General features: G+C 47.9%; 4 protein-coding genes across 7 annotated transcripts; 2 read left to right on the forward strand and 2 right to left on the reverse strand.

The window, feature by feature from the left end:
• The first annotated feature begins 2,701 nt into the window (after window positions 1-2,701).
• On the forward strand, window positions 2,702-11,278 carry LOC131213407 (uncharacterized). The gene is made up of 12 exons (XM_058207442.1): window positions 2,702-2,753; window positions 2,990-3,216; window positions 3,282-3,531; window positions 5,008-5,370; window positions 5,919-6,224; window positions 6,296-6,504; window positions 6,577-6,740; window positions 6,783-6,918; window positions 6,983-8,006; window positions 8,986-9,254; window positions 9,330-9,506; window positions 9,605-11,278. Exons 1-12 carry the CDS (start codon window positions 2,702-2,704, stop codon window positions 9,839-9,841), a joined length of 3,414 nt encoding a protein of 1,137 aa, XP_058063425.1. The 3' UTR covers window positions 9,842-11,278.
• A 2,559-nt stretch (window positions 11,279-13,837) lies between these two features.
• Window positions 13,838-15,941, reverse strand: LOC131213774 (mitochondrial import inner membrane translocase subunit TIM44-like). Of its 2 annotated transcripts, none has more exons than XM_058207892.1 (3): window positions 15,750-15,941; window positions 15,613-15,687; window positions 13,838-15,442 (listed from the first exon to the last, which is right to left on the reverse strand). In XM_058207892.1, the coding sequence occupies exons 1-3, from the start codon at window positions 15,750-15,752 to the stop codon at window positions 14,228-14,230; spliced, it is 1,293 nt and encodes a 430-aa protein (XP_058063875.1). In that variant the 5' UTR covers window positions 15,753-15,941; the 3' UTR covers window positions 13,838-14,227. The 2 variants fall into 2 exon arrangements, with proteins under 2 accessions (XP_058063875.1, XP_058063874.1); XM_058207891.1 differs by having other exon boundaries at window positions 15,613-15,690.
• A 410-nt stretch (window positions 15,942-16,351) lies between these two features.
• Window positions 16,352-17,947, forward strand: LOC131213775 (phenoloxidase-activating factor 2-like). Its single transcript, XM_058207893.1, has 2 exons — window positions 16,352-16,994; window positions 17,064-17,947. The coding sequence occupies exons 1-2, from the start codon at window positions 16,384-16,386 to the stop codon at window positions 17,650-17,652; spliced, it is 1,200 nt and encodes a 399-aa protein (XP_058063876.1). The 5' UTR covers window positions 16,352-16,383; the 3' UTR covers window positions 17,653-17,947.
• On the reverse strand, window positions 17,033-22,633 carry LOC131213776 (ras-related protein Rab-39B). 3 transcript variants are annotated; one of them, XM_058207895.1, is made up of 5 exons: window positions 22,562-22,612; window positions 21,793-21,961; window positions 21,360-21,724; window positions 20,324-20,953; window positions 17,033-20,258 (listed from the first exon to the last, which is right to left on the reverse strand). In XM_058207895.1, the coding sequence occupies exons 3-4, from the start codon at window positions 21,465-21,467 to the stop codon at window positions 20,402-20,404; spliced, it is 660 nt and encodes a 219-aa protein (XP_058063878.1). In that variant the 5' UTR covers window positions 21,468-21,724; window positions 21,793-21,961; window positions 22,562-22,612; the 3' UTR covers window positions 17,033-20,258; window positions 20,324-20,401. The 3 variants fall into 3 exon arrangements, with proteins under 3 accessions (XP_058063878.1, XP_058063877.1, XP_058063879.1); XM_058207894.1 differs by lacking the exon at window positions 21,793-21,961 and having other exon boundaries at window positions 22,562-22,633; XM_058207896.1 differs by lacking the exon at window positions 21,793-21,961 and having other exon boundaries at window positions 20,324-20,969; window positions 22,562-22,633.
• Window positions 22,634-25,105: the final 2,472 nt, after the last annotated feature.

The raw sequence follows: 25,105 nt of genomic DNA on the forward strand, positions 1-25,105 counted from the left end.
ATCTGTGCATAAGGCAAATTTTAATTACTTTACCCGGTCAGACACTTTTGCTAATATCGAAAGTCAATATTATATTTCAGAATTAGTCAGTATCCCGTATATCCGCCTTTGTTTTGGAGCACTTTATTCACTCTTGAAACTTGACAATTCATCTTTGTTTGAAAAATATTGTTCAGCCAACTTTTGCTTCAAGGTATTCCACAAGTTTTCAATATGGTTTAAGTCAGGGTACTGGCTTGGCCAAGGTAAAAACTGACACACTATTACCATCAAACACCGATTTAATAAGGTTCGACGTATGATTAGGACCGTTGTCTTCTTGAAATACCCATCTCAGTGGCATGTTTTCTTCTGCGTAAGGCAGCATAACGTCTTACATAATTGATATAAACTCGTGAGCATTCATGGTGCTGTGTACTCTGAAATAGAGCTGTAACAGACCATGAAAAATATCCCCAAATCTTGATACTTCCACCTAAATGTCTTAAAATTTTTTTTTGTAAACCTGAGATAGAATTATTTGCCAGCAGATCGTCGAACATTCCACTGAGAGGCAGCTCGAAACAACTATATGTTGGTTTCGTCGCTCCATAAAATATTGCGCTAATTTTTCGCAGCTTTCGGTACCTTCCCAAGGACGATATTGAGCAGCAAACTGTTACCTCATCTGTATTTTTTTTATCAACAGTGGCACTTTTCTTGCAATTAGCCCAGGTAGATTAGCTTCTTGCAATCGCCTATGGACAGGTTTTGGACTAATAATGTTATTTATCATTTAACAAATCGTTTTGAACGAACCAAAGTGGATCCGCTTTCCGCCAAAAGGGGTATACGATGATCTGTCGTTGGCTTAGATTTGTCGCATTTCCTTAGTTTTGTTTCCACAACAAAGCATTTCTTGCAAAATTTATTGATCTTCCTAGTGTTCCTGATCCTGGTGATGCCTTCGTACGTAGCGCCTTTGTTGCGCACATTCTTCAGAATCTTTCTTTGCCCAGAGATGCAACGACTGCTTCTGCCCATTCAGAACCTGGAAACAACGATTTTTTTTACATTCGATTATTTGATTAGATCGAAAATTGATTGCAGCAAGATCAAATAAACCAATTCCTGTCAGGAAGTCGTCTGAAATTGCAGCGTATACTACGAATTACCTATTTTATTTTTTTATATTTATATTTTTATTGACCAGGCCTGCGGTCCAAATTAGCGGTAACACACCTATCACTTATAACATAAATATAACCAACATAGCAAAAATGTGACGTAAAAAATTTAAAAAATTAATTTAGGCTAGCCAAGCATCAGTCCCTCTGTTATTCAAGAGAGCACACCTTATTGAACAACCCGGCGTATCATGCGGAATGATGCGGGCACTTGAGAGAGGCAGTAGAGTGAGCCAGTGACACCAGTGGGAGGGGTGCACACCACTCAAGGGACACACATGGTCGTGGTGGTGACCAAGCTTTCGATACCTGGCGGCCTGGCGGCGACATCATCCCGCGCCGAGAGGCAAGATTGATGATGCCGGTAGGGTCGTCTGCCATTCCTGTCAAGCAAGTGTCGCCGGGAGCGTGATGGTGTTGTTCTTGTCCCCCTCCCCATCCCCCACATTTCCGCTGCCGACGGGTCAAAGAAACCCGCCTGAAGGGGGGGTTTTGGTACCTATGCGATGTGACCTTTGGGTGGGTGGTAGTGCCACCACTACTACGCTCAAAACGTTCCGGGAAAGTTCGTAATAAACGTCAAACACATTTCAGAACACCTCAAACCGCTTTAAAGAAAAGCCGAAAGTTGACTGCCGACCTGGCGTTGTTTACAAATATCAGTTGGCATCCCGAGATAACGCTTCGACATAACGCTTCGAGATAACGCTTAAATTTAAATTCAGAATTTCCGGCATTTCTGTACCACAGCAGCAAACGGGCGTGCATGAGAGCGATGAATGCAATATGTGATCGTCGATCTATGTGGGGATTGTGCATAAGAGAGAGAGAGAGAGAGAGACAGCGAGAGAGAAAGGGTGAGGTATTATAGAGAATTCCAGAAATAGGATAAAGTCGTTAACTGACCGATGGGAAAAAGTAGGGAGAGAGAGAAAGAGACAGAGAAAGAGTCTCTTTGAGTGAGAAAGCGAGTGAGAGAGAGCGACGGGAGGGGAAGACAATTATCACCGTCAGGGAAACCAAAGCAACACAGCATTATGATGTTTTTTTTGCCACCCCAGGTCCCAATCAAATCGGGACAAACTACGGGAACGGGCAATATGAAAGCAGGCAGCACTGAAACTGCACCATCATCGCCTGTCATCGTTAATCAATGTCCAATGTCGGTCACACAACACGAAGTCCCCTCCCCCCGCACGCGGAACGCAGAAAATCCTTTCAGTTTAGGACATTGAAAGTTCTGGAAGTTGCGCTCGGGACGATACCGGCCAATGAGCCCCACCTGACGCCACTTTGTTGTTGATGCTGGTGCACCTGCACCGTGTTAGAGGAAGTTCGGCGAGCTGGTAACCTGGTGGACAACGAGCACTTCGTGTCACAGTCGCAGTCATTTTTCTGACCAAAGCAGCAGCAGACATCAAAATTCTTGGCTACGTATACCCAATAGGTAACGAAGAAGAAGAAAACAGAAATCATCACCAAAATCGGAACCTTTCCATCATCTACCCGGGGGTGGCTTTCGCACGTGTTACGCAATGGAGGCGCCCGGTGCCTCGCGCATGTTCTGCAATGGAGGCGCCCGGTGTGGTTCGGTGCAAGTTGCGGAGATGTTTTGAAGTTTCAGAAGAAGTATCAGTTCAAAAAATCTCTCATCCCATGATCGATCCTGTTAAGTAGGCGATAACTTACACATTCTAGTAGAGACTTTTGCCAACCCAAACCAACGGTGCGGTGGAACACGCTGCCTCACTGTCAGCTAACGTCAGCGGCCAGTGCAACACCCTTTCTAACCTCCCGGCACTCCCCACCGCTTCATTTTGCAGGTGAGCAGGCGAACAGTAGCCCCGCCGTCCTGTCGGTCGTCGTCGGTGCCGCTGGCATCGGTGCGGTCGATCTACTACCAACCAAGCAGCAGCAGGACGAAGAGGAAACATCACAGGAGCTATTGCGCCCGGTGGCCGGTGTCCTGCGCAGCGCTATCACCTCGTCGAATGCAGCGTCCGTTTCGTCGTTGCGTGAGCCCGGCCTTCGACGGCGGGTGTCGGATAACGTAAGGCTTCTCGTCCACCTCTCCAGGCACCGCTACCACGCTCTAGTTTCCACTCGCCATCGCAGGCCATCGCCCTACGGAGGTTGGTGCAACCGTGCCACCAGTACGCTTGGCTACGCCGGACCCCGGTGAGCCCCGCGATACCGAATCCTGTAGCCCCGGAGTCGCTGGCCGAGCGCCGCACAGAGTTGGCGAACGGCAGCAGCAGCAACAGCAACAGCAGCAGCAACAACAGCAGCATGGGCACGAAGATGTCATCGTGCTGTCGGCTGAAGACGCCCGGGCTGACGGCGGACCGCCGGACCAAGTCAACCGGTAAGCGAACACAGAACACAGACCCGAACACTGAACACCAGCAGGGTAACGTTGCTGTTGCTTTCTGTAACGTTGCTTGTTTACGGGCGCAACTTGAATATTTGAAAACACTTTTTGATTGTTGGTTTTACATTTGTCCAGTAGTATCTTCCATCTCCATTCATTTGAGCACTTAGACGATGTTCCGTTTAGTTGCTCCGAAATTGAAAGGGGATCAGTACTTCCGATGATTGCTTGATGGGTGCCGTCTGGCACTCCCGATGGTCGATTATTGCTTGGCAGAATGAATGCTACGTTGGTAGTGGAGCGCAGGAGAATGATGTGATGATAAATGGGTCCTTCCAAAAAACAGCGTGGGGGGGAGGCTGACCATCACCCGGGCCTTGCTCTTAATCCACCGGTTTACCTCGGTCCAGTATCGAACCGGATGTCGGCGGTATTTTATAACCGCTCGTTATCCACCTTTCTGGGCGCATTTTTTTCACATTTGGTTTGGTGTTGTGGTGGTGGAAGGTTGTGTTGCGTGTGGATACTCCTTTTAGGCACCACCGTCCCGGTTGACCGGATATGACAGGTGGATGGACCATAATTGGCGGGAGTTCTGGACGTTCTCCGGGAGTAGGCCTTAAAGGTTCGCCAGGTTCGCTGCCAAGTACCTGCCTACCTCTGTATCTATTTGTTTCTCTATTTTCTCTTTCTCTCTCTCTCTCTTTCTCTCTCTTTCTCTCTCTCTCTCTTTCTTCCTTTCCTTGTGAGGCTGCAGCTCAAGAGATAATCCGCCAGACGAGCGGGTGGCTTGTGGGCTCACACAACTGTTGCCGGCTCTTTCCGGGTTTCTAGGGTGTGGCATTAGGTCGATCCGTACGTCATATCTCCTGTTGCTTAGGTGAAGTTTATTAATCAGCTTATGTGGGTTTATTAGGCAGCTTATTAATCAGCTCCTGTGTGATGTGCGAGGCAAGTTACGTTTCCTCTCCCAATTCTTTGAACCGCGACATTCACCTAAACGTTGACACGTCTTCCTTAACTGAAAAAGGTCGCGATTAGTGTGCTGCCCGTTCCGAAGTCTGTGAACCTGGGGCCAACCTGGGATCCAAAACTTACTTAGTGTACTTATTTGAAATTTCATCCATTTTGGCACGGAGATTGATCGGAGCAGTCTTTTTTCCTCGCCAGTGAGTTTGAGCTTCTGAACGAAGAATTGTTGCCCGGTCCTAGATGGGCTCGGTAGGGGAATTTATTATTTTCCACTTGGACACTAGGAGCTCTGGAGCACATTAGCAAACACAAACAGACACATACATACTCGCACGAATAAAAGAAGTACTACTACAGGACAGCGGCCTGCGTATTGCTCCTGGGCTGCTGGGGTTCTTACCTGCGTCCTTAGGCCTCCTTTTTTAATTTTCCCATTATGTCGTCTGTCTCTCTCCTCTCTCTCTCTCTCTCTCTCTCTCTGTCACTCACTCTAAATAGGCAATTTGAACCAAGATACGGCGCAGTACTTCTATCAGTACCAGCAGCACCACAATAATAACAATCCGGTCGACGTGCTGTTACTGAGGGCATCGTTGCAGGTCAGCAACGGCAGTGGCCGATCGTCGGAGAAGGATTCGCTAGGCACTCACTCGCCGAAGCAACCGCCGCTACACCTGCCACCGCAACCGGACCTGGCCTCCTGCGCTACACTGCCCGTCGGTTCGGACAATCTGGCCACCGATCCGGCCACCACAGTCATCTGCGGCAGTCTGCCGACCTACCTGGAGTACAACCGGTCCGGATCACCGTTCTACGGTGAGGTCTCGTCCGCGGAGCAGGAAGCGAGCGTCCAACAGAATAGTAAGTTGTCGCCGCCCGGGATGCCTTCTATCTGTGGCCGGACAAGTCGAGCGCGTTGTTGATCATCAAAACGCTTCCAGTATGGAGTCTCGCTCTTTCTTTTTCGTGTTTGCCCCAAAATCGATTGATATCGCATCGTTGCTAGTGAAAAGTCTAGACAATAAATTTGTCGGCGCTCGGAGCCAGCTCGTAAAGCTGCCATCACCAATACAACTGCATAGTGTGCATAGTCGTTTGTTGTATCGAGCTGTCAGCCAGCGCCATGCCGTTTTTGTTTGTTTACATTGTGAAAGCCTTCCTTGGGAATCCTGAACGAAGCGGGGGCAGCGTCAGCAAATCTGTTACCTCTAGACTTTCCATTGTAGGCAAACAATGCGCTGTCAATTGACGTTCGCTTACGTGTGGTTCGACTTCCGCTGCTGTCACCATATTTGTCACCTGAAGGCCCAGATGTCCATTCGTCTTTCTTTTCCCACACGGACGCTAATCACTCTCTCTCTCTCTCTCTCTCTCTGTCTCTCACACGCTCTCTCTCTCACACACTGTAGAGGAGCTACTCTACAGCGCCGCGGACCGGAAGCACCCGATCGATCATCAGCTGCGGCGGGTGCTGTACTGCAGTCCGCACATCGCCGATGCGCTCGGCTGCGACCAGGGCTACGGGAGCGAGCGATCTCCGGAGGACGAACCGCCTCCGAGTCCGACGACCGCATCCGTCACACCGAAGCGACCGCAGAGACCTCAACCACCTCCACCCATGTCCGGGATGCTGACACACCCACCCGAACCTGACGACTCCCTCGGCAACCCACTGTTCGACCCGTTCACCCTTGCCTACCCATTCATCACCGATGGTAAGTATAGTTGGTCGGGCCGACCCACAAGCCACCCCCAAATTACTTCCGTCCCGTTTTCCCCTCCGTAGATTCCATCTTTTGCGTGCAGATCGCGAAAAGCGCCAATGAGGTCGGCCTATCGTTTTCCGGTGGCAAGGACTCGACCGCCCCGTACCCGGGCCTGATCCGCATCAAGCGGCTCTTTCCGCACATGCCGGCCTGGAACACCGGTGCACTGCAACCGGGCGATATCGTGCTCGCGGTCAACGAAACCCCGCTCACTGGGCTCACGAACTACGTAGGTGCCGTGTGCCGGGCCTGACCGAGTATATCCGACTAACCTATCGCTCTCTCTCTCGCTCTATTGTAGCAAGCCCTGAAGGTGCTGCGCAAGGCGGATCGGATCATCACGCTGATAGTGTGCCGGCCGCCAGACGACGAGTACCGGAAGCTATCGCCGCCGATAGAGCAGCCGAGACCGCCCCTGAGAGCGGGCCTCGGCTGCCCATCGCCACTCATCACGATCAACGATGGGTCCAAACAGTCGCAGGACGAGCAGCAGCAGCAGCAGCAGCACCAGCACCAGCAGCAGGAGCAAAGCCTCCACGAGAAGCCAGCGTACTGCGGGTTCGGTAACGTGTCCGCAGCCACTCTGTATCACCCGGGGCTGCTTCAACCACTGCCCGATCCGGCCCAAACCAGCTGCAGTGGGGTATGAATGGCCGGTTGTGACACTCGATCCGACATTAACTCATTCCACTTCCGTCTCTGCGTAGGAGTTCGAGATCGTGCTGACGAAGCAGCAGGGCTCGCTCGGGTTCACCATGCACAAGGAGGACGACTCGGTGCTGGGCCACTGCGTCCGGGCGCTCGTCCGCGAGCCGGCCCTGAGCGACGGCCGGATCCGACCCGGCGATAAGATCGTCGCCGTGAACGGTGTCCTGCTGGCGGGCATGACGCACGAGGAGGCGGTGCTGTTTACGCGCCAGACCGGCGATACCGTGCGGCTGCGGCTGTACCGCGACCAGTCCCCCAGTCCGACCTCATCGCCGACTAGCGAGTCCACGCTGTTACTGCTCGGTGGTGGCGGTGGCCGTGGTGCCAAGGCAGGGCCGGGCCGTGCGGTACCGCCTGGCCAGCGTCTGCGCCCGGAAGCACTTAATCTGCTGGCGAATCTGGCCGCGCACCGTAAGCAGCGGCAGCAGCAGCAGGATGGTGCCGGAACATCCCTCGACCGGTCCGATCGCCGTCTGATCCGGAAGGCCTACGTCCACTGTCCGTCCGGTCAGTGTCGGCACAACTGTGTCCCTGCGACACTGCAGCACCACCATTCCAGTGACGTCACCCGGTCGCCGGTGAGCGGCCTGGACGGTACGGTTTCCTATGATGGTGGTGGTGGTGGTAGTGGTGGTGGTGATGACGGTGACGTTGATGAGGACGACTTCGCCAACACTTTCTACGCGGACGAAGAGCTCGAGGACGTCGTGCGGGCCGACGACTTCGAGCGGCTCCTGCTAGACGATGGCTCCAGCTCGAGCAGCTTCGGCCGGCATGCTCGGTTGCCAGTGGCGGAGAAGGCCCCGGCTCTCGGTCCGGACTCCCCGGTGAGTCTGCCGTGCGAAACGTTCCTGGTGGCGTGCACGACCGACCAGGATCTGCGCCAGGCGGAGGACTGCGACGGCCAGCAGACGCGGGAAGCGATCTACGTACAGCACTTCGCGCACAAGGCCCTGTACGCGTCGGTCACCGTGCCGACCCGTGCCGGGGCGGCCGAGATGGTGGAGGCGGTCGAGAGAGGAGGTAACAGTGTAGACTCGTAGGCTCGTACCCCGTAGCACCCGTAGAGCACCCGTGCCTCTGCCAAATGACATTTGCGGACATTATCAGGCACAGTCACAGGCAGGGGCAACCTTGTCCTTATGTCTTCTCAGTAGAGGGTTTGGGAAATTTATTTTCTTTTTCTTATCCAGCGACAACCGCGCCCTGAGCGGTGTTGGCCTGCGCCCAACATTGGCAACAATGTTAATCTCTGTTGCTTTCTGTAACGGTGAGCTATTTTTTCGGTCGGGAACCCGTGAACTTCTGCGTGACAACAACGAGTGTTACCAGCTGCCCTATCAACGGGGGCAAACTGAAACTTCAATATTACCTACTTTCAATAGGGCTTCTGGGGTTCGTAAATCGTTTATACCTACACACGAGACATAGGAGTTTCCATCTGATTACTCTGTGGTTTGCGTTGATGAATGAAGAAACGTTTTTTAATGGGAACTTTTTTTACACATAAATGCTTGTTTACATAAGAGTACAGACATTGGGATTGCCGCTATTTAATATGTCTTAGGTATTCAAAGGATTGACATGAAAATGTTTCGATTTAAATCTATTTAAATTGTAATTGTTATGCCACGTGGCATTAATGAGGAAACGTTGGTGGTTGATAGTCTGAAAACATTTCAACACTTTTCCACACCATAAAGATAAGGGCCGAAATGTTTCACTGCCTACACAGTAGCTAGAAATTCGAGTATCGTTCTTCCGTTTGGTTTAACCGTTTGGCCAGGCCGTGTCGAACCATACCTTGGAACTGGTTTTACTTTCTTTCCGCTTGTTGGAATTGGAGTATTCGGACTTATGACCTAAACCGCGAGTTTCTTTCCCAAAGAACTCGCACTTTTCGAGCAGCTTCGAATAGGGGATTTGGTGTGTCAGGAATGGCCATAACTATATACATCTCTTTTTTCTCTCTCTCTATCACATTCATTCTCTCACTCGATAGGGAGAAAAGGACTAATGAAGTGGAAGGGCGCCACGTTGCTTCCGGACGAGAAGGCAGAAAAAACCGCGGAACCGAGCACCGGAAACCCGCGGGCGGAACCGGCCGACGCAGGTAGCTCGAACACCGGTAATCATTCGGTGGACGACTCTAGCCAATCACCCACACCGGATGCGGCAACCACGGCCACCACGACGCCCACGACCGGGCAAGACGAGATGGTCGACTTCCAGATCCGCGACGTTACGGACGATGGGGCTGCCGGATGTGAGGTATGAAGCAGGAATGTATGAAGCGGAAGTCCTCCTGAAAGTAACAGCACTTGCACGTTGCACGTCTCTACGCAGGTCATCACCGTCGAGCTGAACCGGGGCTGGAACAGTCGGCTGGGTTTCAGCCTGTCGCAGGACGTGAGTCAACCGGCTCACCAAGCAACCGGCGCCCGCACAGTGATTAGCGCGATTCACCCGGACAGTGTAGCGGCTCGGGACGGTCGGCTACGGGTGGGCGACGTGCTGCTTAAGGTATGCACCACTACGCGGGAGAACACCGCGGAGCGCAACGTATAGGATCGCTTGTACAAATGTCGAAATAACAACAACTCCTCTATACTTCTCTGCAGGTGAACGAGGAATCGGTCGAAAGGATGCCGACCGCAAGCGTGATCGAGCTGATTCGCATTGTGCGAGGTGCCATCTTCATCAAGCTGTTGCGCCCGACCGGTAGTGATACGATGCAGGCAACCAAGGCCCCCAGTGATACGATGCAGGATGCCGATGGCGATGGCAACGGCGAAGCAGGGTACACCATCCTTCCAATGCCCACAGATAGTACACCGTTCGACCAGCAGCAACACTAGTAGTAGCATCGGTGGTAGTGGTAGGACCTTCCACCCACCACACACCTTTTTGGTCCGTTCCTAGCCTTAAGCAGTAGCACATAATAATCACAGTGCACCCTCTGGTGACGGTGGTAGGTTGAACAACATCAATTACACACGAGCAGGGTAGGGTGGACGCGATGAATGAGCAGCAGACCCACGTAGGGCCCACGAGATACCTCTCATTGTTGGTTTTGTGTTTGTCTATACTCGGTGCGTAGCATGTAAGATGTCGTGTGCTGTACGTGTCATAGTTGATCGCATGGGCGTCATCGAACTAGAAGATGGTAGGGCTTTTAGTGGCTGCCAACTTTGCTGGCCCCAACGCCCTGGCACAGTAACGGAATTGCGAAGGAATTGAAGAAGAGCCCCCTCGACTCTCTCGAGGCTACCTAGTATCCGGAACCAAACGCCTGCACATACGCCATGAACAGCTGTTGTTACCAAATGTCCCCCCCAAAGAGGTAATGAGGTTTGTTGATTGTTTTCTTCGTTTTTACTGCTCTAAAAAGAGATAAATACAACACGTTGTGTGTCGTAGAATTAGCGATCCCTCAAAATCTCTTCCAACACTTAGGCAATTCAGGGGTTCAGTTTACCTGTTGCTAGTCACGCAATACCGAAAACGGGCTTCACAATGCAAAACAGCAGCAGAGTCCGACGATTCGAAAGACAAGAAACCGATACCACGCAGCACCCAGTTGCATTGAATAAGTTACTACGTTATTTGTTACACAGCGTTGGCACCAAATTCATGGCGTAGGAACCAACAAAATAGGAAAATTGCACACTATTACCGTTTTGGGACATTAAGCACTGTGCAAAGGCTTGCGTTCACACGATTTTAAAAGCACTGCAAACGGGGGCGTTTTTTACTCTTCGCTGGCGCTCGTCTAGCGGTTGTGCGGCGGTTCCGAAACGAACCGGCGTCAAGGAATTGCAACACTGTAGAGGAAAAAGTTTTATCGTACAAAATATGGTATTGCTCTAACGCTCGTCTACGGTCACAAAACACGAAGAATGAAGCGGGAAAGGCGCAAGAGGTGCCTCATGAAGAGCTTACTGAGTCGACCAGATCGAAAGGCGCGTGCTGTGGTAGCAGTAGCACTTCATAAATATCAGAAAAATCTCCGAAAACGATGTGGCCGTGGTGTAGAATGTTTCCGGCGGGCAGAAGTTGATCAGTAGTCGGTAACGATTCCCTAGGATCCGCCCATAAAAAAACACACCGTTATAGTAAGCAACAGAGACTAACGTTGGCCGCCCGGTGGTTGTCACTACCGGATAGGAAGAAGAGTCGCGGCCAAGGGGCCAAAGAAGAAGAGAAGAAGAACGTGAACGTGATCAAACCCCTGCACCCGGAAACGGTTAAAGCATGCAGTTAAAGGCTCGCAGCAAGAATAAGTAGACATTCAAATAAAGACTCTGTTTGTACATTGAAATGTTTAAACAAAGGTGCGTTGTTCTGTTTTGTTTTTTTTTTTTTTTTTTTTTTTTTCTATTGCTCGCCGAATGAATTTGTCGAATCCGTTCGGCAACCGTTACCAGTATTCACGTTACATGCGAAGGAAGCTGCGTAGGGAAGCATGCGCAAGCATCGACGGCGAGTGTGAATAAATGGGAGCGCACGAGAAATCATATGTGCGGCACTATGGTTCCGCTATGCGAAACGGTGGTTAAAAATGCACAATGTCCTTGTGCTGCCCTGCTTGGTGTAAATTGAAACAGGTGCTTTTCAGGTCCCCGTCGGTAGACTACACCGCAGTCTACTAAAATAGCATTACGGATAGATAGAACGATAAACGGAGTTATCGATTGCATTTCAACGCAGTTTCGGCCAAATGGTTTTGGTTTGCCTTGAACCACATTTCTTTCAGCGCATCTACCGACTGTTAGTGACCACGTTAGATTCCACCGTGCAAAGGGGCGATAATCCGTCAACAAAATCATACGGTAGAAATACCAATATGGAAGGACTGAACTGTTTTCTTTTTCTAGCGCAACTCAATGAAACAGCAAATAAGGCAGAAGACGGCCACAGAGGGGAGGGGAGGGCTGCATCGTGCCATGTATCCGGCCGTTGCTTACATAACCGGCGTGGCTTTTCTGAGGCACATCCTGGCGAGTGACGGCCGAATCAAACCAAACCCAACTAATGCTCCTTGCACGCTGCGCGCACTCTGGTCCATATTTCCACAACTGAGGTTTGATAGTTACTACGCCAGCAGCCGGCACGTACAATAACTTTCACTCCGTTAAACGGTCGCATCGTCGGGCGACGGGCGCTCAGTAATACTTCCCTCGTGCTCGTGACGCCACTAGTCTGATCAGTCGATGAATTCTTAGTATAACAGCCCAAACGACCAAGGTGAAACAGTCGGGTGGTGGGATGGTGGCTGCTCTGAGTGGGAGAAACTGAAAACAGATTGCAGCGACCCTGTGCGCGTCACTTTAGGTCAGTTGTGCGTTTTTAGTTGCGCAAGTCGCTAGTGGTAGATTGGAACGGTCGCAGAGATAGCGCTGGCCGTTGGACGCTGCTTCGCAAATTTTTACGAAATCATTTCGCTCTAGTGTGTGTGTGGCTGTGTGTTTTGTAGCTTACTTTCGTCAGTGGCGTTGGATGCAAAGTGATAACTTTGCGCTTATGGCGTTTGCATCGGTGATCTAGCCGACTAGAGGTCGTATGGTTGTGGTGAAGAAATAAAAGTGTCCAAACTCCAGACAAAATACACCGGCGTCCCGCCACACCAATCCGAACAGCGACGCGATCCTTTCCTTCCGGGGAAAAATGGCCATCGAAGCACTGCTGGCCATGCTGCTGCTGGTTCCAGTTGCCGTCGCGCAGCTGGATGGGAGTTTCTGGTGGATGAACGGCAATCTGCTCAAGCAGGCGGATGCATTGCGCGAAACGAAGGACGTAAAGGCGATAGTTGTGAACAAGGTATTTCGTGCGTTGTTGGCCATGGCCGCGAGCCTGCGGCGCACTGCGTTTCCTTCAGCGGAGCCTAGCAAAGCTAATGAGGAAACGTCGTTCCCGCAATTCTCGCTCTTCCACAGGACTCCCCGGTCGATGAGGTACGCATTGCAGGAAATTCGCTCGCCTACAGCAACGCACCGGATTGCATCTGCGTACCGATGGGGCGATGCCACGGTCAGGGTTCGGCCAACGGTCCAGCGGTAAGGTAAGAAACGACTCAACCGCCCTTGAAATCCAACCACTCGCGATGCGCTCTAGCAGTGCGCTCCGCCCGGCCTTGTCTAGGCATCCGGCAAACGCAGTCGGAAAAACCCACCCATGTTGCAATCGTTCCATTCCGTTTTGGTCCTACTCCTATACTGATACGTGATACGTGACCAGTGACTAACAGACCCCACTGAATCACTGATTCAATCAATCTACCATCATCGATCGGATGTGTCAAAATAACGTACGATCGAAACACGATCAAGCAGCCTTTTTCTACGAATGATTAGTTCTGGTAGGTTCTGCATAATGTAGCTCCTAACTGCTAGTTCTAAGTGGGTGACAAATCCTTTTCTATTTGTTTAAATAGCAATACTTGAACATGAAATAGAAATGAATGATAACATATTCTACGCATATTCAAGCTTGGACAACCGGGGTTCAAACTCAAGGGAACGGCCCTGCTTAATATGGCTAAGTTTAATGGCGTCCTTCCATGACGCGCACCCAAGACTTACTTAGCGTGCAGTTCCTAAGACCTTTCCCTTTCACTTATAGCCTTTCGTTATTGGCCCTACAGTCGCTGACCACCAGAGTGACACTCTTCAAACTGTGTATGTGGTTGCGCTCACAGCAGCTATGAATGGTGCCATTTTTCGGTCCTGAAATCGGAAAAGCTTAAGAGGTTCCCTAGAACTCACCTTAGCCTTGCCTGAGCCTTGTAGGCCGTCTACCGTTTTCAGTAGATCCATTAAATGAGAATAGGAGTAAACGCGTATATCAAGGTGGTTTTGATTCCCCGATTTACTATCTTTTATTCGCTGAACGAACTGAAGTCACTAACAAAACACTTTACACAACGGCGTGTTCTGCAACTGTCTCACAGTGCCGGTCCCGTCCAGAAGAAAAAACCGACAGGATCACAGACGTCACGACGGGCGACAGGTTTCTGCCGGGCTCGTACAATCATTCGCACGTACTACACTTTAGTATATACCCTAGCTGACAAAGCGCACGGCTGCCGATAGAGAACAGCTGAGAAAGATTTCATAAGTCTCCAGCAATGTCACCGCACACCCGACAAAGGACAGGCCGCATACACGTCACGTTCACGCACGGTCGCATGTACACGCACTTGATTCTTAAAACACTAATTTGTGGTGGTGGCACGCAGGGTGGCGCTACACGAATTGCTCCGTACTGTTGGCAGACATTTCCATGAGCCGCCAGGCGGACCGTGGGTTAAGTTCACTCGGATCACGGCACAACACCCACACGTGGTGACAGCGCATCACCTTCTCCGGATCACCCTCGATCACCGTACCACGGGCATCCCGCACACACAGCACCTGCTGTGTTTGAAACGTGACTATTAGGACCGGACCCTGATCCATCACCTTGCCCATCACCAGATCTACGTTCTCGATGTCGAGAATCTTCGAGTCAAGCCGATAGCCCGCCTTTAATGCCTGCGTGATCGGTGTTGCGATGATATTATACGTGCTCTCAAAGCACCAGTCGCGCAGGACCTCCAGATCGCCCCGCACGATCGATTCCAACACGTTGGGGATGATGTCGTTCTCGCAGTCCCGCAGAAACTGCTTCGTATCGAAACCCGGATCGATGCGGCAGATCTCAGTCAGTGTTTCCGACAGTTCGGTTTTTGAGAACAAATTTCCCATGATGTCGCTCATTTTGTCGGTCAGCAATCGGGAAGCGCGTACCATTGGGTTTTCCGATTCATCGTACTTCATCTTCCACGACAGCACCTTGTTTACGTACTGATTGTTGTTCTTGAAGACCTCCCAAGACTGATAGAACTGACTGTCCTTGTGCAACTCGACGCCCGTTGCATCTGCGTTCGGTTCAACGGCACGCTTCGACGCCGGGTCGTTTGCCACCTCTATGCGCTTCCGCAGCTTAGCAGGGCTGCGATAGACTCGCGCCTCAATGCCCTGCCGGTCCAGCTCTTGCCGTACGACCTTTGCCGTTTCGCTGATACCGCGGAAGGCACCGCTCTGTCCCAGCACTTGACCCTTTTCGGCAAGAGTCTCACCGACGTCGCGCGCCTTACGGCTCAGGTCCTCACCAAACTGGCCCGCCTTCCGACCCAGTTCGGTCCTGGCAGCCTCATCAAACGCCTCCGTCACCCGACCCCGCAGCTTGTCCAAATTTTCCTTCAACGCCTCGCCACCCTTGCTTGCCTCTGACTCTACGGTGTTGAATTTTTTACGCGCTGCCTGCAGGGCATCAGACTGTTCCAGGCGCTGTGCCTCCTCTCGGAACTTTTTCAAATTCTCCTTAATTTCCTTATTCTTTTGCATTTCCTGTCGGATATTGTCGACCACTTGCGAGAAAAATCCAGGCCTACGCCCCGCCGAATACTGTCGCTGGATCTATCCGCAAAGGAGAAAACGATTGGCACAGTAAAACAAAACGATCATTTACTGATCACCATCAGCCCGCACTGCGTGCTCTGACCGTGTGGGGCTGATTGATAGAGGGGTTGGTTGGGTTGATAGAAAAAACGACTTCAGAGCAATCGGTTACAGCTACGTCTACTTACCAACGGAAATGACCTGACCAGCGATGGACGCGGCCTTGCCAACGATGGCAACACCACCGTAGAAGTCAACAATCGCTGCTGTAGACAGATAAAGCGAATGAAGGACATGTGCAAAAACGGCGAGTCTTTGTACCTACCATTCTGTTTGAAGGTGAATTTTTCGAGTGCTCGTAGCTCGTTGGTTTCGTTTACCTTACCTTCCGTACTCAACACAGTCGTTCTTCTTTGAGATATTTAATGGTTTTCCATAATCTTACGAAAATCAAAGCCTCCACGTTCCGATTAATCGCACGCAATCTTCATGATGTAAGAAGTGATCAGCGAGACGAGACGCGAGACCGGAATGTGTACACCGCATTTCAGAAACACTGTCAATTTGACATTTGACTCTCATCCCAACTTTAGACATATACTGTAAGTGAACTTTTTAATGCGAAAAGAGCCATCTATTGAGAAAACAATGAAAGCCATTTACAAACTCCCGTTTGAAATCTTTCACGGGCGATAATCAATATAAATGACAATGACACCAAATTGCATCAATCAAGGCGCATTCTCCACAGTGTCCATATTTTAGCTACACTCTAAAAGAACGACGGAACAATAGATTAATTAATAATGAATCGTAATTTATTAAATCAATAGAATTGAGAACTTAAGCACCCAACGTCCTTGCAATAAACCGACGGATGTTCAACCTCGCGATCCGGTTCGCTCAAATGGCGCGAGAAATATCGAGGAAGCATCGATTGTTTCTTGTGCTTCTGTATCATGTTATTTCTCTTTCTTTTATTCTTTTTTTTCAGGGATAGCCTATGTGGTGCTGATAATGTATGTTGTCGGAGTAACCATATTCTAGCGCTCGAGGCTACCTCGACAGTGACACCTACAACAATTCTCCCTTCTGCTAAATTGGAACCAATCGATGGATTTACATTCGATACCCAACCGGATTCCCAGGCCGTGTCGATTGATCAAAACCTTCATCCCACTGAATATGACCCAGCCTTGTTGCTTGAACTGTCGAATTTATTGCTTACTCATAGCGTGGGGAATACATTGGAAACAATCGAAACTAATGTACTGGGATTTGATCAAGCAACTACCACTCAGAGTACAATAACCACCACCACCAGTAGCAGTATCATCTCTATGAGCAGTTCCGCTAAATGCGGCGTAAGGCGACAGACCGTCAGCAGCCAGGTAGTTTTCCATGGTGACGTTGATCAGGCACCTCCTCAGGTTGGTTTTGCAAGATTCGGTGAGTTTCCTTGGACGGTGGCTATCTACCAACTCATCAAAAATGGATCGTTTGTGTATCGCTGTGGTGCTGCTCTACTCAGCGTGAACATTTTAGTAACCGCTGCGCACTGTGTTTCTGAGTAAGTTAACGAGAAGCCCTATAACTATTGGAAAACGTTAGGTTCATTTTGTATATTTTTCTTTCTCAGTGACCGTATGCATCCAGGACGTTTCGTTGCACATGCAGGAGACTGGGATCGTCGGCACACACAAACATGGCTATCTCATCAGGAACGTGCGGTTAGCAAAATAGTCGTACACCCCAATTACTACTCTGGTGCACTGTTCAACGATGTAGCCCTGCTTTTTCTTAACGAACCATTAAACGATACACTGCCGAACGTTGGACCGATATGCTTACCGAATTCACTGGGTAGCAATCTCGATTACACTGACTGTATGGTAGTTGGATGGGGTGGTACTCCTAAAAGCAATGAAGTCCAACATGTTTTGCAATACACTAAGCTGACTTTAATAGAGCGGAGCTCCTGTCAAGCGATGCTACAGAAGCAACCATCACTTGGGAGTAAGTTTCAGCTTCATGATAGCTTTGTCTGTGCTCTTGGTAGCAGAAAGGCCGATTCTTGTCAAGGCTCAGGCGGCAGTCCTTTCGTGTGCAACCGAAATGGTCGATACTTTCTGATAGGTTTGGTTTCCTGGGGCATAGGCTGCGGAGAAGGAGTTCCTGCAGTACTGAGCAATACAGCAGGGCTCAGCAATTGGATCAGGGCACAGTAGTTTATCCAACCCATTCTACGGTTTAGTTTAAGACTTATTGAAATAATGTAAATTTAGCGTTTATAGAGTACACAGTACGGGGAATAAAGTACGCCAACACAAGACATGTCAATAAAGAGAGCGCCATGTGAAAAGCACAACATAATTGATTATGTTGCATAAATTCTTAATTACAAATGATGAATTGAATGAGTATTTAAAAATACCGACAATCACACACTATATGTAGTGTACTTCTTTGACCATCATAACTTTGAATGAGTTATAAGATCATATAACCGACGTTCATAACTGATACGACGTAATCGGGCGAAACCGTCAACTGAAACAAAACGCTTTCTATTTGTGGGAGCATTGTGAAAGAAATTTGAGCCCGTACCATCGACATGAGATGTAACGAAACTTAGTATCGGGATATCGTACGAAATCAACTAAAATGTGTGACTAAAACGCTATACTTTTCTATCACTCACATTTAAAACATACTGCACAGTTGCATAGTAAAATCAGTTGTCTACTAGTACCGCCGCATCTGGCCTACACAAAGGTCGAACGATACGTAGTGGTGGACGCTCTGTTCATTCCGAGAGCGGTTAGGGTTTGCACTTTTGAAAAATCAAAAAAAAATCTGTCTTATCTTATTGTTAAACATATCAAGAATGTATTCCCAAAATTGTCAGTCGATTTGAGCAAAACTATAGACGTTATTGTCTAGTTAGTCTCCTGTCCTTGAACGCGTTCGGAAAGGCCCTGCAACTTTTCCACGCTTTTATCACAAAACAAAGTCTATATTCATTGCCATTTAAAACCCAATTGACCGATTCATTTTGAAGTTAGTACACATTTTCTACATATAAAATGCATTAAAGCACCTACATAACCCAACCGCATAACATACATAACCCACCCTTCCATTTTGTGGGTTTCTCACCCAGAAAATGATAGAAGTCGTTGTGGAAAACTGCAGTTTACTTTAGATAAGCAAGCTCTACCACCAGCAAATGTACAAAAGTTTTGAATAAAATTACTCAATCCATACTTTAACAAAAAATCACGAAAATAGAATTTTCAACGCTGAAACCCTAACCCCCCCTCTTTTAGGTAAAAATTCACGACATGAACAAAACCAACGCCAAATCCAATCGGTATGTTGCACATGCGCTGTCTTTTTGCTTAACCATTTTTTGTGTAGTTGATACTGACTGGTCGTTTTATGGATATACCTTTTTTAATTTTTTTTATATTAATCCTAAGCACGGAACACGCAAAATGTACTGTTGTGTTTGATTATAATGCGTAGCAATAGAACAATATCCGCAAGTAGTTGCCGTACAGGTTTTCTTTTTTCTTCGAAGAACGGACTGGGTTGTATTTATTCGCACAGGGTGTTAAGGTAACGCTCATAATTGCCATTTTTGATCCTACAAGTACCAACCAACAGAGGGAGGGACACAGCGAAACAACGGTGTACAAGAACAGGTAAACAAAGCAATTATGACAGAGGTCAAGCATTTGATCAAAGTTTGACCTACACCATCGGTTCATCGCTTCACACAGGGAGCTTATACACAACAATGCAATGAAAATTCTTTTGAAGGGCTTCTTGCGAAGCTTCATTTTTTGTGTATAGAGTTCATACTTGGCCTCCGTTGATAGAGTAGTCGGTCACGCCGAACGATGTCACACATCTGGCCTGGGTTCGATTCCCTAGACCTCCGTGACAGGGGGTTGGCAGAGGGGTGGGGCAATAACGCCGACCGCCAAATCATGTTTTGAACAAGCAACAGAGCATGTTTCTGCGGCAAGGCAAGATCGCTCGGTGGCTGCTATTGCCGACAAAGAAGAAGAATCACTGTTCGCGGTGGAGGGCCAAAAAAGAAGAGTTGATACTGACAACCATTGCAATACAGTTTTGTTGGTGATGACGAAGGCAGTGCCAGTCGGCAGTTTATATCAGACCAATACAGTTCTGCAAAATATCGCACCATCTCGTTCTATTATGATGCAGCATTAATGATGATGATGATGTTTCACAAACTTTACAGTTCTGTAGAGCACGGAAGTCAAACAATATTTGAAATGTCGAAATCACAATGACAACATTGACGTGGTCGATTCTCAAATTTTATATCACCATTTTGCACTGTTAGTTCAATTTCTAGCGTTCGTGTCTATGAAAATGTTAAGCGTGCGTGATAGGCATTCAAATCACTATTGCTAGTTCGTAAAACATCCCATAATGGTTCAAAACCGACATTGATCAAACAAAAAAAAATGAGTCGGTAAAACAGGAGTGCAAAGACCGAAAAACGAACCCTGAATGTGCGATGTCCTATCGGACAATGTGTTCTTAGCATAAAATTATATAATAGGGAATTATAGCATGAAAGAGAATATTAAACAGGATTAGCACATTCCTTTACGGTTGTTTTACATTTGGTTTGGCTCCTACACCTTCTTTGTTTTACGCTAGTAAATTGGCTACTTCTACTGTACAACCCCTGCATCAGTCCAACTCCTCATTTGGACTTTCGCGTACTACATAATAATGTAGTCCTTCACATTCCTCCCGGTTTTGTGTTTCGGTACACTCTGCCGCATCGTTCCTATAACGACAGTAAGATAGATTTAGCCCTATGACAAAACGAAAAGCAGTAGCAACGAAAATTACCTATGTTGGGAGATGGGCTCACGACCAGTGGCGGTCCGTGGTTGTCATCGCTAGCCTTGAAAAACTTGTCTTGTTTCCCTAACAGCAGGTACTTCGAGCGGACTCGGCCACCACCAGATTAAAATCGAGGTTACTCGGGCGCGTGAAACCTTTTTTGATTCCATCCCAGCCATCCTCAACCTTATATTCGCCAGTTTTGATTCGATTGAACACTTCTTGTGTGACGAGTGTGAACGCCTCGCGCACGTTGAGACCGGATCGGGCCGACGTTTCCACGAAGATGAGACCATGCTGTTCAGCGAACGAGCGCGCCTCTTCCAGGCTGACTTCACGCTGCTGTGCCCCACTCGTTACAAGATCAAGCTTGCAACCGACCAGTGCAAACACGGGCCGGTGCGGTTCGATGTGGCGTTTTGCCTCCATCATCCACAGTGGAATGTGCTCGAAGCTCGCATGGCTGGTAATATCATACACCAGCAATACACCAACAGAGTTTCGGTAGTAGGATTTCGTGATTGAACGAAAGCGCTCCTGTCCAGCCGTGTCCCACAGCTGCAGCTTGATGCGCGTCCCATCGTTTACCTCGATCAGATGGGCAAAGAAATCGACCCCGACCGTTGGGTCGGAAAGCTGAAACGAAACTTCACTTAAGCATATTGTCAGGTGCGTGGGCACATAAAAATACATTTTCAAAGAACTTAGCAATTCTGTTTTAACAGGTTTTCTACACAGAGCCAAAATGTTAAAAATATATTTCGAATTAAGTTATGTTTTTTTTTCTTCGCTTTGCGTCAACCTTGTACTCAAGTATATGAGACTTCTAACTTGATATTTCTCCATTCTATTGTTTGCACCTATAAAGAGGGAATCTTTGAGGTAAACTGACGCAAATGCGTCGTCCGTAGATTAATTGTCTACGTCGCACCGGTGGTAAAATTTGTATGCGATGAATTTTAGTTCAAACCTAAGCAGTGTTTCTACTATTCTAATCTATTCCCATGCATTCCAGAACTAATTATTGCAATTTTTTACTCACCTCAGCAAATTTTCCATCGGTAAAATATTTCAATAACGACGACTTCCCCACCGTACTATCGCCTATCAGTATATGGCGAAACTGATAGTCGAACATTGGCTCTACCATGGTGCAGTCTTTTGATGCTTGCGTGTGCTACAATACCGCTGCTACTGCTTGATGGTGTTAATTGGAGATTTGAATGCTGAACTTTGCGGATTGAGTTACAGGAAAAAATACTATGCCCGAGCCTATGCGTTGTTTGGTAGGAGGCAAGAAAGTGGACTGAGTTTTAACCACGTATTTTGATTGCATGAGAATTCGGATTTTGTTCACTTTTTCCGCAGATCGCAGCTCTACAGCATAGTGCTAGTAGCCATAAAAATCTGAAAAAGGAGGAACAGCAAGAATAAAATAAAACTTACATAAATCCAATCCGCTGGTTGATACCAACATATTTCACTTGACGCTTCCGTTCGCATACTGTTACATATTTCAAAACAGCTCGATGTTCCGTAAGATTAATAGATTTATCTTTTGTGAATTTTAGCGATAAGCGAATTTTTCAAATTGATCCGTAGCACAAAACACGGAAACTGTACCGTTTGGTTTGGACATGATGGCTAGCAATAGAACAATATCCGCAGTTAGTGCCCGTACGTGGTTCATAATGCAACATTCATAATGCAACCAGTCATTGCTATCTTGGATCCAACCAGCACCAACGAGAATTACTCACAATATTTAAGCGTGCTTTGAACGGTTCTTTGGGACACGGCGAAACAACGACGTGCAAAGAAGCTCAACAACGACATTATGACAGAGGCAAAGCAATTGATCAAAGTTCGGTTTACACTATCGCCTCAGCTCATCTGGCACGGGGGCTTAGACACAACAAGGGAATCCAATGCAAATTCTTTCGATGCAGTTTATGCTGCTGGTCACTTTCACAAGAGGCTATGAATAAAAAGACAAGCTGACGCACCATCGTCCCTCGTAACAAATATTCAAACAATTCCATCATTATTGCTACGCCATGCAATTGTGTCTAAATTTACATGTCGATTTATCTTCTCGCGTGTTCTATGCAATTTTTCCTATCTCTTCCAACCTGTTTGTCTATTTGTCACCCATTATGGTAAGGACATCCGTCGTGCTCGTCAAGCTCTACCTAGGTGATTGGCTTATCTGGGCTTATTATTACCCGATATCAAGCGACTCACCATGATTCCAAACCAATCAGATTGTGAGGCCACTACGACGGGTTATTATTCCTCCCATGATGTCCTGACACAGCAGATCAACAACAAGTTATTACGCAGCACATACAGAAAGTACCGTTCAAAAGCTCTCATTTGACATCGGACCGTCTATAAAGCACGGTCCACACGCTAGCTGGGCCGCCACACGAGCCGTAATTCGGAGCGTAAAAACGTCAGATCGTTCACGGTTCGTGTGGCAGGTTTAAAATATCCAACCGAAATGTCAAACGTGTTTACATTCGTGTTGGACCAGCGGACCAGCAATATCAAAAAACAGAAATCGAAGAGAAAAAAATGATTTCTGAATATTTTTTTTCTGTTTTTTTAGATATTGTTGCTATATCAGCAAATAAGCCCGGCCCATACGTTACGATAATCGCTACGATAACCGTTGCGATGCATCGTTGCGTCTGGACAGTGAAATTGCACCAATTTTAGCCGTTTTCGATCATCGACGCAGATCTAGAAAATCTGAGCAAATGAGCATCAATCTCTGTCCAATTTCCATAGAAGTGTGCGTGTGCTGATGGTGGATAGACATGTGTAGACATATAAATAGATAGAATACAACGTATCGGATCTACGAATGCAGTGATAGAGAACTCTGACATCCTCGCTGTCAAATGAGCTAATCGGTAAAAACTCATTCAACCGCTGGCCTCGACTGGCTTTTGGCTGTCCTTCGGCGGTCCATTTCCGGTCTCCTGCCACCAGCTGATGGAGCGTAGGTGCTTCCTCGACTCAGGGTCATTGTCGTCACCCCTGCTGCCGGTGGATGTTGTTATTGTCGCCTCCTCCGTCCGATGCAGCGTTCATTCCCTTACAGTCCAGGCGTCGTCGGTTACTTTTCACGTGGAGGACGTAGATCCGCTGCTCGCACCGTAAAGGCCGGTCCACACGCTGCGATTCGTCTGTGCGGTGCGATTGAACATTTCCGTTCCATTTCCGTTTACAATCGCAGATCCGATACGTTGTGTTCTGATGCCTATATCTACAGATGTCTATCCATCATAACATGTATGGAAAATGGAGCGATTTCAACGCTCGTTTGCTCAGATTTCTAAATCTGCGTCGATGGTCTCATCCGGTCCTCTTCTCGAGAAAGGCCAGACAGAGAGCGTCACTACGAGCAAAGCGAGTTTTCAGTGAGTCTCTCTCTTTCGTATGTTCTCACGAGTCTTTCTCTTGCGATTAGTTTGGCGAATTGTCAGTCTCTCTCTCTCATTCTCGCGAAACGTTGGAGCTTTTAAGCTTCATATCAAGTGCTTCATACATTTCCTTAACAATGCCTCGACCAAGACGGTCTAATCTTTCCCAACAAAGCAGTAGTGCAAGACGGATGCGAAACATTTCGAATACAATGACTGAAGAAGAACATACAATTGTCTGTGTAACAGCTCGATTGGCAACGCGAAATCGGCGAGCGAAAAATAGAAAATAACAAGTACATAATTTTCGACAAGATGTTGATTTAAATGTCCGCTCAGCGGTTATTCCCGAAGAAGAAGGTGATTTGTATCGAGCAGCGTTTCAATACAATTGCATCGCTAAGTACAGCGAGCATAATGCGTAACGTAACAAGTTTGACGTTAACGATTAATGCCAAACTGCTGCGCTTCTGTCAAAACGTATATGTATTGGCCGAGGCGTAAACAGTTTGGCATTAATCGTTAACGTCAAACTTGTTACGTTACGCATCGTGTGTCCCCGCAGTAAGAGCGTTCGCATTGGGTCAATGAACGTTCATTGCAATAAATGTGATGCGTTGAAATTTTCCGGTGGCAGCAAAAATTTAAAAACGAAATGTCAAACGTGTTTACATTCGTGTTTTTGGTTCGAGAAAACAGAAATAGAAGAGAAATAAATTGATTTCTGAATATTGTTTTCTGTTTATTTCCGCTTTTGTTGATATATCAGCAAAAAAAAACTTATTATCCTCTGTTTGTAAACAAAACGTTTGCTAACAGTGTTTACGGTCGGATTTGCGGTCGGCCGAGACATACATAAAGAGACATAAACGTTTTGAAGCAGTTTGGCATTTATCTGAAATGCCAAAAACGTTACGTTTCGCTTCATCTGGCCCCGCAGAATGACGTCATGTGGGGCGACGATTATCAATGAACGAGCATTTAAGACCTGTGCACACAGAAACTGAAATGAACTGAACTGAACGTAGCGTAGCGAGCGACGCGTAAAAACGCGTTGTCTTGTATGCGATTGTATGGGACCCTTCACACCGGTGTCGACGTCAACTTCGTACGGCGACGACGAATCTGTATGAAAAGACAACGCTCCTTTTGTGTCGGTTAAAAACTTTGGCCAAGGTTCGTATACTTGGTTTTTGGGTTAGTGGGGCGAAGTCTTGTGTTTTGACAGATTATTTGTGTTTATATTTGGAAGTTCAAGACACATTGAATTTTTGGTGCGAGAATTAAAATAGTTTCATGATGAATTTGTGTTTGTATTACAAGTAATAATTAAGTTAAAATTTTCTTGCATGCTTGT

The sequence above is a fragment of the Anopheles bellator genome, chromosome X (genome assembly GCF_943735745.2).
Source record: "Anopheles bellator chromosome X, idAnoBellAS_SP24_06.2, whole genome shotgun sequence".
In the NCBI taxonomy this organism is placed as follows: Eukaryota; Metazoa; Arthropoda; class Insecta; order Diptera; family Culicidae; genus Anopheles; species Anopheles bellator.

Excerpts from the sequence above, each read along its gene's own strand:
- LOC131213407 (XM_058207442.1), top strand. The coding sequence starts at position 2,702 with ATGGAGGCGCCCGGTGCCTCGCGCATGTTCTGCAATGGAGGCGCCCGG. Across the intron at positions 2,754-2,989 it reads CAATGGAGGCGCCCGGTGTG|GTGAGCAGGCGAACAGTAGC; the intron begins GTTCGGTGCAAG and ends TTCATTTTGCAG. Across the intron at positions 6,919-6,982 it reads CCCAAACCAGCTGCAGTGGG|GAGTTCGAGATCGTGCTGAC; the intron begins GTATGAATGGCC and ends GTCTCTGCGTAG.
- LOC131213774 (XM_058207891.1), bottom strand. Across the intron at positions 15,443-15,612 it reads TGGTCAGGTCATTTCCGTTG|ATCCAGCGACAGTATTCGGC; the intron begins GTAAGTAGACGT and ends CTTTGCGGATAG.
- LOC131213775 (XM_058207893.1), top strand. The coding sequence starts at position 16,384 with ATGTTATTTCTCTTTCTTTTATTCTTTTTTTTCAGGGATAGCCTATGT. Across the intron at positions 16,995-17,063 it reads GCTGCGCACTGTGTTTCTGA|TGACCGTATGCATCCAGGAC; the intron begins GTAAGTTAACGA and ends TTTCTTTCTCAG.
- LOC131213776 (XM_058207894.1), bottom strand. The coding sequence starts at position 21,467 with ATGGTAGAGCCAATGTTCGACTATCAGTTTCGCCATATACTGATAGGC. Across the intron at positions 20,954-21,359 it reads CCGATGGAAAATTTGCTGAG|CTTTCCGACCCAACGGTCGG; the intron begins GTGAGTAAAAAA and ends GTTTCGTTTCAG.